An 18,076-nucleotide genomic window follows, 5' to 3' on the forward strand; every position below is an offset into this window, starting at 1 on the left:
GAAAGCTGAAATTTTGATAAGTAACACGAAAAAATAAATTTTAATTTATTGAATTTCTAATTCCCAATGAAGTCCGTATCAAATTTAATTTAATGTTGAAATATCTGGAGAATCATTCAAAATAAATTCAAAGAAATATTTAAACAGACTTAAAAAATATTTAGGGACAAGGATTACTTTTACCTTATTTATTTTTAAAGATACCTAATTACTAATTACCTTAACAACCACCTCTATAACTGATATATACTCTATTCTCACCTCTATTAATGGAACCCTCTGTAAATGAGACAGAAATTTATTTGTACCTGGCTAACTGGGAGCCTGGGTAAGTGGGAAACCTCTATAAGTGAGACACATTTGCTCGTCCCTTGAGATCTCACTTATCCAGGTTTCACTGTATTAAATTTATGCGAAAAGTAACCTTTATCTTAGAGCATAGTCTTATTAGAATCCCCATTTAAAAATTATCACTTTCTTTAAGCTTTCAGTTAATTCGCGACGATTTCACCAAGTAGGCTCGAAATTCTCTCCCAACCTACGTGTATCATGCAAGGTCAAATTACTGACCCGCACTGTATCACGCCTGACCTCTGCTCTAAGGTTAATATGGTTTTAATTTAACTAATTACTGCTATTATAATATAATGATCAACCAGATTAAGGCTGACGTGTGAGATAGTTAAGATAGTTTCTTTTAGATATCTGAAGCATGCTTTTGTAATGTTATGTAGTTACAACATTTTTGCCTGATGGCCCACGTCTCTATTATACAGGGTTACTTTTTTACCAGTACAATAAATCAACATACGTAATTGTTGCCAAAAATAAAAAATACCAGCATTCTTTGTTACTACTATTTGGGAACAAAAAAACAAAAGATAAAGATAAAGATAAAAGATAAAAAATAGTTTATTCAAGTAGGCATATTATATTACAATGCGCTTATGAACGTCAAATAAATTTACCGGCTCCAACCGTACACCTCTGCCCCGAGAAGATTTAAATCCCCCCTCAGTTGGAGGAGGGTATCCCAATATGGGACCGGCAACAAACTCGGCGGGACACATCTTTTCAAAACATTATTACATCTTATAATTAACATGCATTACGAGTAATTAAGAAAAATACAATTTAAATTACTATAGAATTCATGCAATTATACTCAGTGAGTACATAACTTTATAGAATTTGATATAAAAAATAAACATATATGTACATGAAATCACAAATACGTAGCTCTTTCAGAAAACATATCAAATCTTACAAAAGGAAAAGAAATTAAAATCAATAAAAGAAATGAGAATACATATTATATGAATCTGACTGATTGTTATGAGATGCTTTCATACAATTTGATGTGCTTTCTTACCTGAGCTGAGTCACCTTTAACTCTACACATAATACAATATTTTTAATTACTACTTGTCGTTATTACAGTTTCTGGTTTGGACCATGCATGTTTGTCTGTCAAGTAGTCCTCGACTCTGTAATAAGCCTTCAACATCAATGACTTTTTTAAGTAATTCTTAAGAGCTGGAAAGGGTAATCTTAAAGCATCCTCAGGTAACTTGTTATAAAAATGAATGCATTGCCCAACGAATGACTTCTGTACTTTACGAACACGAAACTTTCTGATAGCAAGCTTATTTTTATTTCTAGTATTATAGTTATGGACATCAGAATTCTTAGTGAAGGAGTCTAGATTCTTAACAACATAAATAATACTATCATATATGTATTGGGAAGCTACAGTTAAAATATTAATTTCTTTAAAAAGTTCTCTTAATGATTCACGCACCCTTAAATTATATATAGAACGAATGGCTCTCTTTTGTAAGACAAATATAGTCTGTATGTCAGCTGCTTTGCCCCAAACCAGAATACCATATGACATTACACTATGAAAATAACTATAATAAACAAGGCGAGCTGTCAAAGCTGGCAAAAATACCAATGCCCGAACTTATCCGCTAAAGTACTAGAAAACGCATCAATTAGCAAACGCACGAACTGGCAACTGTTTGTTTACGTCATCGCGCGCGATTTCATACCGTTGACACCTTGTAATTAGTGCAACCAGAAGTTACTAAATTGGTGAAGGATAAATTAATTGATGCGAAAAAAAAAATTTTTTATTTGTGCAATGTGATCTATTATCGATACCAATGATGTGGTAAAATTTATTGTACCGGTAAAAAAGTAACCCTGTATACCTCTGTTTTAACTAGGTACCTATATAATATAATTTATTATATATATATATATATATATATATATATATATATATATATATATCGTATAGTCAGCATCAAAAGTAGGTAATAGGTAGCGTATAAGACTATGCATCAAAAGTATCTATCATTCTCTAATAGGTCAACAAAAAAAAATATATTTCTAGATATAGAATAATATCGGCTCGATTCGGGAAATGAATAAGAGATTAAGTTAGTTAATCTTTAATTCATTTCCCGAATTGCGCCGTAAGACTGTGGAAGATACACTAAAATGCGAACTGTACAGATATTTTTTATTTGGAAGAATTTTCGAAGGTAATAGCGGAAACTTTTGGCGCATAGTTAACGAAACACTACAGATGCTGATTGTACATCCAGCTGCAAAAAAGCATACCCACTTTATGAATTAACTCCACTCATTAAGTGGACATGCACATTTGCAGCTTCCTGTAAATTATATTCCTGTAAACTATAGTGTGACCAATTCTATCTTCAATTCGAAATCAGTAAGGTGATATGCAGGTCAAAAATCCGGGCAGCAATATTGATTTTAATATTTACGGCAGTAACGCAGTCGGTAGTAATGTAGCGCCGCAATACAGCGGCAGTAACGCTGGCGCAGTCTAAAAATGGCAGTCCATTTCCAACGACAGCAGCACTACCCTTCATTTTAATATGGAAATTAACAATAACACCGACGCGTTCGTACTAGTAGTGCAGCTGCGGTCAGAAACGGAATGTTACCCTAAATCTAAACGGTACCTTTATAAAATAAATAAATTAAATAAAATAAAAATTCCTTATTTCAGACCAAAAGCGATCCATATTTTGCTAGTAACATTTAAGACTTAACACTATGTTAGTAACCTATTTATATCTACTTAGACCTACCGATGACTAGTTCTACCCAGAAACTTATGGCTCCTCTACACGATGGCCCAACGCCGGCCACGCCAAGGGACGTATTTATGCGTTAGAGGGAGCAAGTGATATTGTTATCTCATTCTACCGCATGGCTGCGTCCCTTAGAGTGGCTGGCGTTGGCCCATCGTGTAGAGGAGCCATTACCTTTAAAGGAAGTGGGTTTGTCAATGTCGATACGGTTTAAATGACCACACAAATTGCTTCACCTGCATACACTGGACAGTGTACTGATACACTTTGCGACCAGTTGCCCAACGGAGAAAGGGGAGGTTGTGCAACTAGCTCCTGCCTACGGCGTTGCTCGGCGCGATCAAGGTGAACAATGCATAAAAATATGGGCAATTATATTATCACACTATCCAAATTATTGAATTTGTTTGGACAGCCTTTTATTAACTTGCAATCAGCGTATGAAAAGTATTTGTTGTTTCGAAACCATATTTCAGACACTTGCTGGTATCCGATGGAGTTAAAATTTGGTATACAAGGTATCACTGTAGGGCACTTTGTTGACAGGCATTTTTTTTTCTACAGAAACAGAAACTGAATAGCTTTTTTGACGAATCTGTTTTTATGAATGTGCCTAATCATTAAACAGTTGCATGAGAGGCTTAAAGACTTTTCTTTCTATTAACGTGGTGATTTGTTGGTGTAAAATCTGATAACAGCAAATTTACTTTTGACAAAGCCATACAACGATATCTAATTCAACTGTCAAATTTACACGATGATTTTTCTCACATTTTAGAAAGGTACTTACACCTAATTTTACCTACTTACTTACCTTTAATTTTATATATTTAGACAATAAACAGTCATAATTATACAAAAATAATGTATAATAAACTATGTGTTAATACAGACCTCGAGTGCCCTACCTTAATAGAATGTACCTAATCTAATGTTATTAACTCCAATCATATAGACTCTTATACATATTACACAACCCCGCATTCGAAGATCATATGTTCGTGTTTGAAATAGTTTAAATGTGACATACCCATATGTTTAAACGGTAGGTACATTCTTCGACGGATATATTAGTTCCTTAATCCGCTTCTAATACGTCTCAAGGTTTACCAGCTTGTACAAAAGTATAAGATATATTATGTCCTGCTGCCAACCACATTTTCTAAGAATAATGTACTTATGTCAACTAGTAAACGTTGAGTTTGTTGTTTTTATACAACTGTAGAGTACTTTCATAGGTACGCGGCGTAGTTTTATCGCCGTTTTTACGAGTATATAAAGGTAAGGAGTAGTAAAGGTTAACTGGAAGAGATCCCTCAAAGGTATAAGTTCGCCTTTGTACTTCTTGCTAATTGTATGTTATTTTTAATATGTCTTTTTGTACAATAAAGAGTTTACTACTACTACTACTACTACTATACAAACTAATCTAACATACAGCCCGTTTCGAACTTTAAGGTACGTCAAATATTACGTCTAGATACGATACGGATCAGTCAGTGTCAAAGGTGGTATTTTTATTTGAATAAACGTCACTTTTGACACACACATCTAATCCATATCGTGTCTAGACGTACCTTAAAGTTCGAATCGGGCCGACTGTGTCACGTCTCTAAATTCGAACTCAAAAAGTACGAGCCCTATAATCCGGCAGAAGAAGAAAATAACTAATATTATTCAAACTATTGGTTTGTCGGTGATTATATTATATTATTTGTTGACACCCCAGACACCTGTGAAACTTGTAATTGTTTATGTGATAAACAACCATTAAAAGCGCGTGTTGTAATCGAATGAAGCGTTGTGCTATGTTTATATATAGCTAACACTATTTATTAAATTAATTTGAGCTACCCAACGAAGTAACAAAACAATACCTATGTTGGCTAAAAAAATAAGAAGGCCGAACGTCAATAAACAATCGAAAATTTCATAAAGGTATTTTCTTTGTTAAAATAATAGTATTTTATGCAACAGTTTTATAAGAGGGGTGAAAAATGTGAGTGGCGTGGGTAACAATGTGAGCCGAAGGCGAACATTGTTAATAAATACGCCATGAGCATTTTTTGCACTACTTATACAACGTTGCATACAATGCTTTTTCTATGAGTAGGCAATATTAAATAAAATACAAAAAATTATAAACAAAATTTTATTTATGAAAATGTCAATGTAAATTTTGGATAGTAGGTATTACTATATGTATGTAGCTCTTGTCTGCGACAAGCACCCATAATACCAAATATTACTGCAACCTGTAACAAGAAAGAGGAGAATTAAATAGTATTCAGTTTCAATGCAAAAATATAAAATGTAAAATGTACCCTAAATCAAATGTTTTTATAACATATACCAACCTTTCTTAAAAGATAGATCTGATCCGGTGCTTCCAATAAGTCTTAGAAAATACACCAATAAGACGTTTTCCGAGAATGACGAAGTTTTGTGCTCCAATTTCCACGCCATGAACTTTTCATAAGATTTGTCGTATAGGTGCTGCGATTTATTTATTTATTTATTTATTTAATCTTTATTGCACAAAAGAAAAATCTTATAGTACAAAAGGCGGACTTAATACCACAAGGCACTTAGTACTTAGGCAACAAATTTTTCGGTCGCTGCTTGTGCTGTAGCGTATATTTCTTCAAGTGTAGAAACAATGTTGTCCTCTTTGTCCATTTTCAACACCTTTTTATGAACGCAAAACAAATAGAAACGCAAAGTATAATAATAAAATATATACTCAAAGAACAAGAAATTACCGGGAAAGGCGGGAAACGTAAAAACAAACAAGTAATGTCTATGGTTATGTTTTTTTTAAAGCCGTTACACACTACCGCACCGCACCAGGGTTGTGGTGCTGTAGGGTATAAGTGTGTTACAGGCCTTAGAAGTCCACCATCCAATAGTGATGCTACGAAAAAAAGTATGTTTTATTATGTTGGTAGCAATGAACTTAGTACAAATTTGCTTTTTTTTAAAATAAAAACCGTATGCATTCAATCGTTTGTCACGTTGGTAGCAATGTACCGGTATGTGGCACCTGCGACCCTGCACTAGCTTACCGTATCGTAATGTCTCTAAAACGACACAAGTGCTTTTTTGGGCAATAGACTATAGACTTTTAAGGAGTATTAATAATGTATGCCCTTATATGTTCGTTCGTGACTATGTAAATGACAGATAAAAGTACACGAGTAGAAAAACTAACATAGAATACTGCAAGTCAGCCTGCTCCAATTAACTGATCATTTCGTACATGTAATAAGTGTGTAATCGGTAATGCTGTGGCCTTATTGCGGCACTTGTCGTGTCAACACGTAACCTGACCTTGTTCTGATAGGGTGTATCGACCCCTTTTTATCCGGTTTTTAGGGTTCCGTACCTCAAAAGAAAAAGACGGATCACTCGTGCGTCTGTCTGTCTGTCTGTCCGACCATACCCCCCCTTTATCTCCGAAACTACTGGACCTAAAATTTTGAAAAAATATACACAAAATAGTTCTTATTTTATGCCTATTAATTTATACCTAGGTATATAAATGACAGGAAAATCTATTAGAAATGTGCAGTCATGGGTGAGTCGGACTTAATTACTTAGTTTTTGATCCGACCCCTATGGGTTTTTTAAATACATTTCATTCACGTTCAACATAAAAAAATTGTTAAAAATTGGGTAATGTACGGAACAATTGAAACGCGAGTCCGACTCGCACTTGACCGGTTTTTTTTACTAGTTATATCCGGTTTTTAATTATTCGGTTCAGAACAATATTGCGAGTTGAGCTTTCCTTGTTAATATTATTGTGAGATTATTAATTTAAGTAAGTTAATGATTTCTAAATGAGGCCTCATTCAATGTGAAAATATTTAAAAGTAAATATGTAGGTAAATTGAACTTACGTAGTTAATATGTAAATTATGTAAAAGTTGCATTACCTATACATAATTAATGTTGGAGTTACGATAAGATAAGATAAAAATTTTACACACCAATTAGATCAGTCGGCCTGATTCGAACTTTAAGATACTTTACGTTCATTATACACAGTCAGTGTCAGTAGTACATGTCAGTGTCAAAAGTTTTTTTTTTTAATCTTATTTATTTTATAAGCCATACATCTTATGATTAAGTCGGCTTAAAAATGATAACATTGTAACTTAAACTTTAGGTGTTACTTAAGAGGGCGTAGAGGAGGGTAAATTTTCAGATTCTGTCAAATTACCCCATTTCACGCACAAACGCAGCTCACGCACACTACCTCAATTTACTGGGACAGGTCAGTGACCCCTAATGTTTTTTTAAAGGTGCTGTTTCGAGTTTAGTGTTACTGACCTCCTTTGAGGAATTTTATTAAAACTGTCAAACTTTCCTTTGTGAGAAGACAGAGAAAAAACACTTTTTATATATAGCTTTCCTTGTTTGCTCATGTCATGTCATAGGTATGTGACGTATTAGGTAATTATTTCTTTTCGTTGTTGACTTTTGTATTAAGATAGGTACAAACGGCGACGCTCTTAACTGTCCATCGGTAGACCTTATGCCTTTTGTAATAAGGTTTACGAACTGTCAGTTGACAGTGTGGTGGTGTGCGATGGTAGGTATGCGGTTTGTAGACATAGACCAAATTAAAACTAGGAGTTTTATTATTAAAGATATAAGAAATCGTCTATTTTACCTACTCGAAGTGAACTTCTTATATCTAAAATTATCCCTTCATTAGTTATATATAGGTCTTGTAACATATTTTTTACAACTAAACACGCTTATTATATTTTACTTATAACTTAATTTTTAAAGCTCTATTGATAATAAGGCTTTAAAAACATCTAATAGAATGCAGGTACTACGCTTATACTTTTGTAAGTCAGTAAGTGATGCTTACTTAAAACTTATCGGGAAATCAAAAAACTCATAATTACCTATATTAAAATATTTAAATTTACTATTCCATCTCATACGTTCAATAAGGCCCGGGACCGGGCCTTGTCACCTGCACTGACAGAGGGCCTTTTTAGCCCCACATAGTATTAAAGAACTGTGTCCCGGATAGTATGGGTTCTGGGCCATGACCATGACGCGTCCCGAAGTAACTTATACAGGGCGTAATCGTTAAGTGTAGCCAGGCTATAATTTCGTAAATATAACAGATATCAGAAAACTTCAAATTGTTATCGAAACTGCGTTACCCAATGAGTAAAATTACATTAAGGGGTCATCCATTAATTACGTCACACGTTTGGGGGGGGGAGGGGGTCAAGAAAATGTGACATGTTGTGACATGGGGAGGGGGAGTCACAAACACTGTGACGTCACTTTAACTTCATCACTATTCATCAGTAACCGAAAATTAATTTATATTTTTTTATTCGCAGTACATTTAAATAATGAGTTTTTGGAAGTATGTAGGTAATTTTCGTTCCTAATTGGTTTTGTGTTATAAAATTATATATATTTATTTTACCAAAAATATTTTTTTTTTAAATAATGCCGAGTTAGTACTGCCCATTTCGTTGAAAACAAAATTACCTAAAATGTGACGTCACACCAGGTGGGGAGGGAGTTGCAAAATGTGACCAAGTGTGACAAGGAGGGGGGGAGGGGTCAAAAAACCTAGAAATTAATGTGACGTAATTAATGGATGATTCCTAATAACTTTTTTAAATAAAAGCAGAAATATCCCAAACATTAACGTCAAACCCTCCCATACATTTAGTACGACGACTCACCCCTCACTGTAATAAAATAATAAAACTACCGTTTATGAAATAATAAATCTATTATTTCATAAACGGTAGTTTTATTATATTTTAAACTTTCGCGTTTTGAATACATATTAACTCACATTATAGACGGGTCTAACGCGAATTATATTCAATTACCTTTATTTACCGACGTTTCGACACAGGTTTCACTGGTCGTGGTCGCGGCTGACTGATTGTCCCAGCAAAATGTCAAGTAGTAGTATTATTATTTTATTACAGTTTATCATCGCAAATAATGAATCTCAAGCAGTTTTATCTCTTACGACACCAACGTTCTTTGAAGGGTGAGTCGTCGTACTAAATGTATGGGAGGGTTTGTGAGTTAATATCTTAGAGTAGAGTTAATGTCTGGGATATTTCTGTTTTTATTTTAAAAAAGTTATTAATGTAATTTTACTCATTGGGTAACGCACTTTCGATATCAATTTGAAGTTTTCTGATATCTGTTGTATTTACGGAATTATAGCCTGGCTACACTTAACGATTACACCCTGTATATCATTAGTCATTAGATAGTTCATAGCCTATATCCATCGAATATATCGTTCTTATGAGCGTATTTGGTGGGCATACCTTATAAGTTTCAGTACAGGAAAAAGTACATATGAGCTGTACTTTTAATTGTTAGTACAATCGGTATCAAATAGATAGTGACGGCCAAAGTGACCAAATATAGCTATAGGATCTAAATGTGAACGAATAGGGTTAGGTGAGGCATATAAGGCCCACCTTTATTTTAACTGAAATAGTTTTATAAATAATCAGGATATTATTACCAATTCAATATAGATTTCTCATTTGTTCATGTTTCTTCATATACCAAAATAGTTATAATAATATTCCGGCGCTTTTGAAAATACACGTTTTATAAAAAAACCATACCATGTTGGTTCGGAACCGGGCCTTGTTACTTGCACTGTCAGTGTCAGTGTCTGAGGCATAGTACAAGTTCAAGAATAACAGAGAATATTACCGGGCCTTATTACCTTTTATCATGAATTAATTTCATCTTTAATTTAAATGGTCTAGTAAAATAAGGCCTACATGAGTCATGGAATAACAAATAGTATTTTATTTAGAAAGTACCTATATGTTGTTCATAATCTTCAGTAAGCTGACCTATAAGAGTCTATCTATTATAATAATTAATGTAGATTGACAGTTTACTTAGCAAATTGTACTTTTACCTTTAGGTTTTATGTCGGAAATATCTCACCCAATTTGTAATTAATGATGTTTACTGATTGTTAATCTTAAATATACCTACTTAATATTATGAAGGGCACTTATATTATTTTAGCGGACCGAACGGATGTATATTATTGTGGACCACTTTTTTATTTAAATAATTAAATTGTAATTCATTTCAAAAAAGGTTATTACAATTAGGGATATAAGTAGATACCTCACCTATCTGTTCAGACTGCAACCTTTTTACGTTCGTAATGTATTCGATAATGACATAAATTTGAATTTAACATATTAAAAAGAATTGTGTCACCAAATTTTCACTCACATCTGTCATATCATCAAATATAGTCGCCCTTTAATATAATTTTCGTATTTTTATTTAAATTACAACAAAATAGAGAAGAAATTACACCAATTTTATTCATGGTCCTTGCTGAACCGGATATAAAGGGAAGTGCAGTGTTTTTAAGTTTCAATCTAAGAAGATAAACTGTGAGTACATTCAAGTTAATTAAGGTAAAGGGCCCCTGTTTCGGCAGGTTAAGGCTCTTGAGAGTGAGTTGAGAGTTTGTGTATTTTTTTTAAATATTACTAAGCATATCAATACCTTGAAAGCTTTTGAATATGTTATATTAGTTCTTTGTTAATAATTTAATGTATAAACTGTAGGGTTTTAGTTGAACCTCTTTTTTATATGAATTTTTTCGTGAACCTCTTATTTGGCTCCCATTTCGTGATACAAATTTAGGTCAGCTCCTAAATTCGTGAATTCGTGTCCCCTGTTTCGGCATAAAGTTTTCTTAGAGTAATTGGTGATAAATTGATAATTTGCTGATAATCATTTTAAATATTTAACGGTCTTACCTACTTACGAATAATTGTAAGGTCAAATTAAAAATAATAATAAAAAAAATGTTAAATTGAGATCTAGCTTAAAGTTTTTTGTACTCGTCGACTTTAATGGTTGAATTAAGACTTAGGCAAACCATATGGGTACTTTAATACTTGATTAAAAGTCAAACTATTTAATTTAAATAAAAAATTAAAAAATAAAATTAAAAAAATTAAAAATAATTAAAAATAATAATTATTTACAAAAAATAATTTACTATCTTATACGTTAAAAATAAACATACACAATATAAATCAAATTTCAATAATAAATAAAACTGTGCTAGTAGTTAATATGAGAATATACGTGGAACATACTTTAAAATTTTTAACTCGGGTCACATTCAAACTCGTTTTATGAGAATTCTAGTGAAAAAAACACATACCGAATTTCGCTCATACGAAACTTCATGAAATACATTAATTGCTTTCTAATTTATTTTTTTAATTATCTATGTTGTTATATTTAAAAACAAGCACTCAAAATGTATCTAGAAAATCCTTGATTCGTTAGTGGCACGAAATAGGAGACACACGTAAGATAAAATGACCGCTATTTCGTGAGTCGATTTATTGCAATTTTAAGTTATTTCTATGCATATATTCAATCTTTTTTCTTATCAAATCAATTACTAAGGAACCCACAGAAACACTCCCAAAAACTTTTATTCGAATGGGTTTAGCTTTTCCTTCCTATAAGCTTAACAAGTGAGAGCGCGCACCTTACGCCTAAAAAAAGTGCACGCATACAACACAGCTATTCGCGGCCGTCTAACAGTTTCGACCGTCGTATTACTCTTAGTTTAATCACTAAAATATTGGTTATCATTTTATTGAAGAGATTAAATAATACAGATTTTTTTCATATGTATAATTTGAATAAAAGATATTTGAATTCCTTATTATTTGCGCCAGAAAAAAAACTAACGAAATAACGTACTAACACGAACTTGGGGCCGTTTACCTTATTAGTGTCGCACATCGGGTTTCCAACTATCAATTACGGATTTAAAAGTGTTTACAATAATCAAAAACCATTTTCAACAAACTCTGCAAAAGGGGAAATCATATACGTTTCGTACCCCCCGGAAAAATGAAAAGGGGAAAGGTGACCAATTTCGTACACCCTCAATAAAAGTATTGCGGACATGATACCCTTTTGTTCTAAAACATTATTTACGACTAAATTATAAATTTTCAACGGACTTTGAACATTTTTATTTTCATCTATCTCTGGATTTGGAATTTTTTTGGAATATTTCAACTTGTAATTTCAATTCATTATTGTCAATATGGACGCGGAAATATCATTGCTGGTTGACATTTCTGTACGCATCGCAAAAGGCCATACTAACTTCAGAAAGTCACCTAAGGAGCGCGTAACAGTTTCATATGTAGAATCGCGACTAGAAAATTTGGAATCACTGTGGAAAAAGTTTTCTTTAGGACATGATGAATTGGTTAAAGCCTATGCAGCACCAGACGTGGAAAAATCTATATATGGAACAGAAACAGTATACGACGTAACTGAGGAAAATTACTTGGATTATAAATGCGCACTGAAAGATGCACTCAACCGATTGAAACCAAATCCAAGTAACTCCGATACTTCGTTACACATGTCAAAGGCTACAACTTCAAAGACCAGTCATGTCAGGCTACCAAAGATTACCATTCCAACATTTTCTGGACTTTATACAGAATGGATGAGTTTCAGGGATCTATTTGTTTCACTCATTCACGACAATAATGAAATTGATGATGTACAGAAATTACATTACTTGAAGGGACATCTCAAGGGAGAAGCTGAACAATTATTACGACATATACCCATAACTAATGATAGTTACGAGCAATGCTGGACTCTTTTGAAAAGCCGATACAACAATAAACAGTATTTAGTTAATAGCATTTTACAGCGGTTTTTCGGTCAAAAAAGCATTTCAACCGAGTCCTCCAGTGCAATCAAACAATTACTAGATGTTACAACAGAAACTTTAAATGCCTTGAAAGGGTTAGGTATTGACACTGGTACATGGGATGTCATGATAATTTATATTGTTAGCCAGAGATTAGATTCGGAGAGTAGGAAGCAATGGGAGTCTAAGGTCAGCGAATTGGTATCGAGTTCCGATAATTTGCCAACAATTAAACAATTCAAAGAGTTTTTGGAAACCAAATACCATTCGTTGGAGTTCTTAGATTCAAAATCAAACACTTTTGTTCAGAAACAGCGCACTTTTAATTCTCACAGTAATCAAATAAATCAATCGTTTCATGTAGCTCAGTCAAGTTGTGCATTGTGCAAAGATAATCACCATCTTAGAAGCTGTAAGGATTTTATTAATAGGGATCTTGATAGCAAGCGTAACTTTGTGCAAACACAAGGGTTGTGTTTCAATTGTCTGGGCAACAATCATTCGGTAAAACACTGTAAAAGTACCACATCGTGCCAAATATGTAACAAACGGCACCATTCATTGTTACATTTAAAGGGCGAATCGCACACTACGGTGGCGAATCATTCCATTGGCAATGAAGCTTCACCAGTTGTGAGTCAAATCAAAGCACCTATCAATGCTTCATCATCTGAGGAGCATCCATCAACCTCTACACACATCACCAGCCATTTTGTTAAGGGTGTAGCACCTCGGAAGGTATTAGCAACAGCTGTAGTGTCAGCTGAATCACAAAATGGCGGGAAACATCAACTTTTGCGAGCTCTTGTAGATCAAGGGTCGGAAGAGTCTTTTATTGCAAGGTCAGCAGTTCAATTACTTGGATTAAAAACCACACCAACCAGGGTAGATACATCAGGTTTGGGAGGTGAACAGGGCCCTTCAACAAGGTCCATAGTAGAGGTATCAATCAGTTCACGTCTCAATCCAGGTTGCGTGTTTCGTGTTTCAGCGTATGTCCTCGACAAAGTGACGAGAGACTTGCCTTCAACTGCTGTATCAATCACCTCATGGCCGGAGTTAGAACTCGTAACGTTAGCTGACCCGGAATATCACACTTCGAATAAGATAGACATCTTATTAGGGGCGGAGGTTTATGCTAGGATTATTCAAGATGGTATTATCAAATGTCCCTCAGGGTCTTTAGCGGCACAAAATACAACCCTGGGATGGATATTATTTGGAGCGGTCAAGTCGGATCAAAACACAAACATCAAAGTTACAACATTGCACACACATGTAGAGCCTGTAGAAGAATTGCTTAAGTCTTTCTGGGAGGTTGAAGCAGAGCCGTCCAACAAACATAAGATTTTGTCAATCGAAGAGCAACGGTGTGAAGATATCTTCCATTCAACCACCACACGAGATGAAGAGGGACGATATGTTGTCAAACTTCCATTTCGAGATAGTGAACCAGCCTGCGCCGATGGTCATTCACGGGACATTGCGTTGAAGAGATTCCACTATCTTGAGAAGAAGATGCAGAAAGATGAGCGCCTGAAACAGGAATACAAGAAAGTATTTGATGAATACTTAGAGTTAAATCACATGAAGGAAATTCATGACAACAAAGCAAAGGGTTGTTACATACCATATCACGCTGTCATACGCGAAGACAGACAAACTACCAAGTTTCGGGCGGTCTTTGATGCGTCATGCAAAGGCACGAACGGCGTATCTTTAAACGACGATTTAATGGTAGGCCCTAGATTGCAACCAGAGTTGCGCCATATAATAATGCGTTGGCGTATGTATCCAATCTGCTTCATTGCAGATATAGTCAAAATGTACCGCCAAATAAAGGTTAGTGACGAAGACTCAGAATTCCAGCGTATTTTGTGGCGTGAGACACCGGAAGAGAACATCAAGGAATACAAGATGCTTCGCGTTACATTTGGAACTTCTTCAGCACCTTATCTGGCTGTAAAGAGCTTGATACAAGTGGCAAAGGATGAAGGGAAAGACTTCCCTCTAGCAGCTGAAAGAGTGAAACATGAATTTTATATGGATGATTTGATGTCGGGTTGCGAAAGCGAAGAAGAAGCAATCGAAATATACAAGCAAATGAATGAATTGCCAAAAAGGGGAGGTTTCGAATTGCAAAAATGGGCAAGCAACAGTGAAGCAATGTTGAAGCAAATACAACAAGACAGTTTAGGAATGCAAGATGAAAAGAAGATAGAAGTCAAATTAGAAGCTACTAACAAGATATTGGGACTTACCTGGAGTCGAACTTCCGATGAGTTCGTGTACGCAGTTCAGTTGCCTCCGATGTCTGCACCTGTAACAAAAAGAAAGGTTATCTCGGATATTTCAAAGTTGTATGATCCACAAGGCTGGATAGCACCGAGTATAATCAAGGCAAAGATTTTCATTCAGAAGTTATGGCTTGCGGGGATTGGCTGGGACGAGGAATTACCACAACCGCTATTGCAAGAATGGACGAAGTATAGGGAAGATCTTTCTGACCTCACACAATTTCGGTTGAAGCGCTGGGTATACTACAAGGCTGATGCGAAGTTAGTAGAACTCCATGGTTTCTGTGATGCTTCCAATTCTGCATTTGCTGCAGTCATATACTTGCGAGTTATAGATGCAAGAGGAGGAGTTCATGTCAGTTTGATTACAGCAAAAACAAGAGTATCCCCAATCAAACAACTTAGTCTTCCAAGATTGGAATTATCAGGTGCTGTTCTGCTAGCGAAACTGCTTATTGAAGTGTCGGGTGTTTTGAACATACCGAAATCAAATATACACGCTTGGACTGACTCTGAGATAGTGCTTGCGTGGTTGAGCAGTCATCCTAGTCGTTGGAAAACATTCATCGGGAACAGGTGTTCAGAGATACTGACTGTCACAGACCGTAACCAATGGTCACATGTCAAATCTGAACATAATCCAGCAGATTGTGCATCACGGGGCATTCGGGCCTCTGAATTGATTGGTTTGGAGCTCTGGTTAAGAGGACCTTCATGGTTGAATGAAAAGGATATTCAATATCCTAATCCTAAGGGATTGGAGACAAATTTAGAAGAAAGGAAAATAAAAACTCACCTTGCTACTTCAGTAGAAGATCACGGCGAAGTTGACGACATCTGGGCGAAATTCTCATCGCTGACGAAGTTGCTGAGAGTCGTAGCATATTGCCGCAGATTTCTGTGTAAAGAGAAACCAAAACATCAGTACCTCCTAAAGAAAGAAATTGATGATGCGTTGATAATAATGATAAAAAAGTGTCAACTTCAAGCATTCTTTGAGGAGTGGAAGGATGTTAAGCAAGGAAAACCAGTAAGCAAGAAAAGTGTACTTACCACTCTGAATCCACAGCTGGACGACTCGGAATTACTCCGAGTTGGTGGGCGGCTGCATTACGCTGAATTAGATGAAGATCAAAAGCATCCCATCATTTTACCAAAGCAATCGCTGTTGACGACTCTCGTTATACGAAATGCACACAAGGTTACACTCCACGGAGCGCCACAGCTGATGATAAACGTCATTCGAGAGAAATATTACATCATTGGTCTTAAATCAATAGTTAAATTATATTGCAGGAAATGTGTCACCTGCATTAGATACGCAGCAACAAACAAACCTCAACTGATGGGGCAATTACCTTCACCGAGAGTGAACATAAGTAGAGCGTTTCTTCATTCAGGCGTTGATTACGCAGGCCCAATAAACATACGGGTATCAAAAGGTCGAGGTAATAAATCCTACAAAGGATACATATGTCTATTCGTATGTATGGCAACGCGTGCTATACATTTAGAAGCAGTGAGCGATTTGACTTCGCAGGCGTTTTTGGCTGCATTCAAGCGGTTCGTGTCACGTCGAGGTCATTGCAGCGAATTATACAGTGACAATGGGACAAATTTCGTGGGAGCAGCCAGAGAGTTAAAAGAGTTGTTTGATGAAGAAAAATCAAGATTTCTACCCGAGATCGCAGATTGGTTGGCTACAAACGGAACACAGTGGCACTTTATTCCACCACAAGCCCCCAATTTCGGAGGTCTATGGGAAGCTGGTGTACGGTCCTGTAAATTTCATCTGAAGCGAATAATTGGCAATTCAACACTGACGTTTGAAGAGATAACTACAGTGCTTGCGCAAATTGAAGCCTGTCTAAATTCAAGACCAATGACATGTATCCAAGATCAAGGTGATCCCATGCCCTTAACACCCGGACATTTTCTGGTGGGTGAACCTTTATTAGCTGTTCCAGATCATAACTACGAACATTCGCCAGTTAGTTCATTAAGAAGATGGCAACTTTTACAGCGAATGTTACAGGATTTTTGGCGGCGTTGGTCGCAAGAATACCTTACACGTTTCATGCAAAGATATAAGTGGACACAGGTTGTACCTGAACCAAAGGTTGGAGATGTGGTTCTAGTAAAGGAGCTTGATTTGCCTCCAGCTCGGTGGTTGTTAGGTCAAATTGTTGAAAAACACCCTGGAGTGGACAACGTTACGCGAGTTGTCACGTTGCGCTATAAAAATTCTTTAATCAAACGACCAGTGTCTAAGCTTTGTGTCTTACCTTTAGCAGATTAATTGTTTGTTTCAATGCATTGTATTATTATTATTTTCAACTATTCATGACACACTTTGGTGTTATGTAATGTTTTATTAGTTTCATATAATGAATGGTTTCGCTTAACTGTTTTTATGATTGTTATGTTTTCAAGTTGGAGGAACTGTTTATGTTATGTGAACCTTATCAGAGCTATCGAAAGATTTACATGAGAGTTATTATCATGATGATTACAATTTAGTAGTTTTGTTTAGTTTAATACCAGCCTTGCATTGTAATCAAAGTTAGTTAAGAACAGTCGTTCTTGGCGGGCGGCATGTTCAGACTGCAACCTTTTTACGTTCGTAATGTATTCGATAATGACATAAATTTGAATTTAACATATTAAAAAGAATTGTGTCACCAAATTTTCACTCACATCTGTCATATCATCAAATATAGTCGCCCTTTAATATAATTTTCGTATTTTTATTTAAATTACAACAAAATAGAGAAGAAATTACACCAATTTTATTCACAAAGCATTACAAAAATGTCCAAAGGCCAAAGCCACGCTGATAAGACATAAGACCTTACCTATAAACGACCTCATAAATATAAACG

At 35.2% G+C, this 18,076-nt stretch overlaps 1 protein-coding gene across 1 annotated transcript; it reads left to right on the top strand.

The window, feature by feature from the left end:
- Positions 1-12,270: 12,270 nt before the first annotated feature.
- LOC134680430 (uncharacterized) lies at positions 12,271-16,540 on the top strand. Its single transcript, XM_063539561.1, has 3 exons — positions 12,271-12,574; positions 13,889-16,291; positions 16,491-16,540. The coding sequence occupies exons 1-3, from the start codon at positions 12,271-12,273 to the stop codon at positions 16,538-16,540; spliced, it is 2,757 nt and encodes a 918-aa protein (XP_063395631.1).
- The last annotated feature ends 1,536 nt before the right edge of the window (positions 16,541-18,076 follow it).

Source organism: Cydia fagiglandana, chromosome 3 (genome assembly GCF_963556715.1).
Source record: "Cydia fagiglandana chromosome 3, ilCydFagi1.1, whole genome shotgun sequence".
Lineage (NCBI taxonomy): Eukaryota > Metazoa > Arthropoda > Insecta > Lepidoptera > Tortricidae > Cydia > Cydia fagiglandana.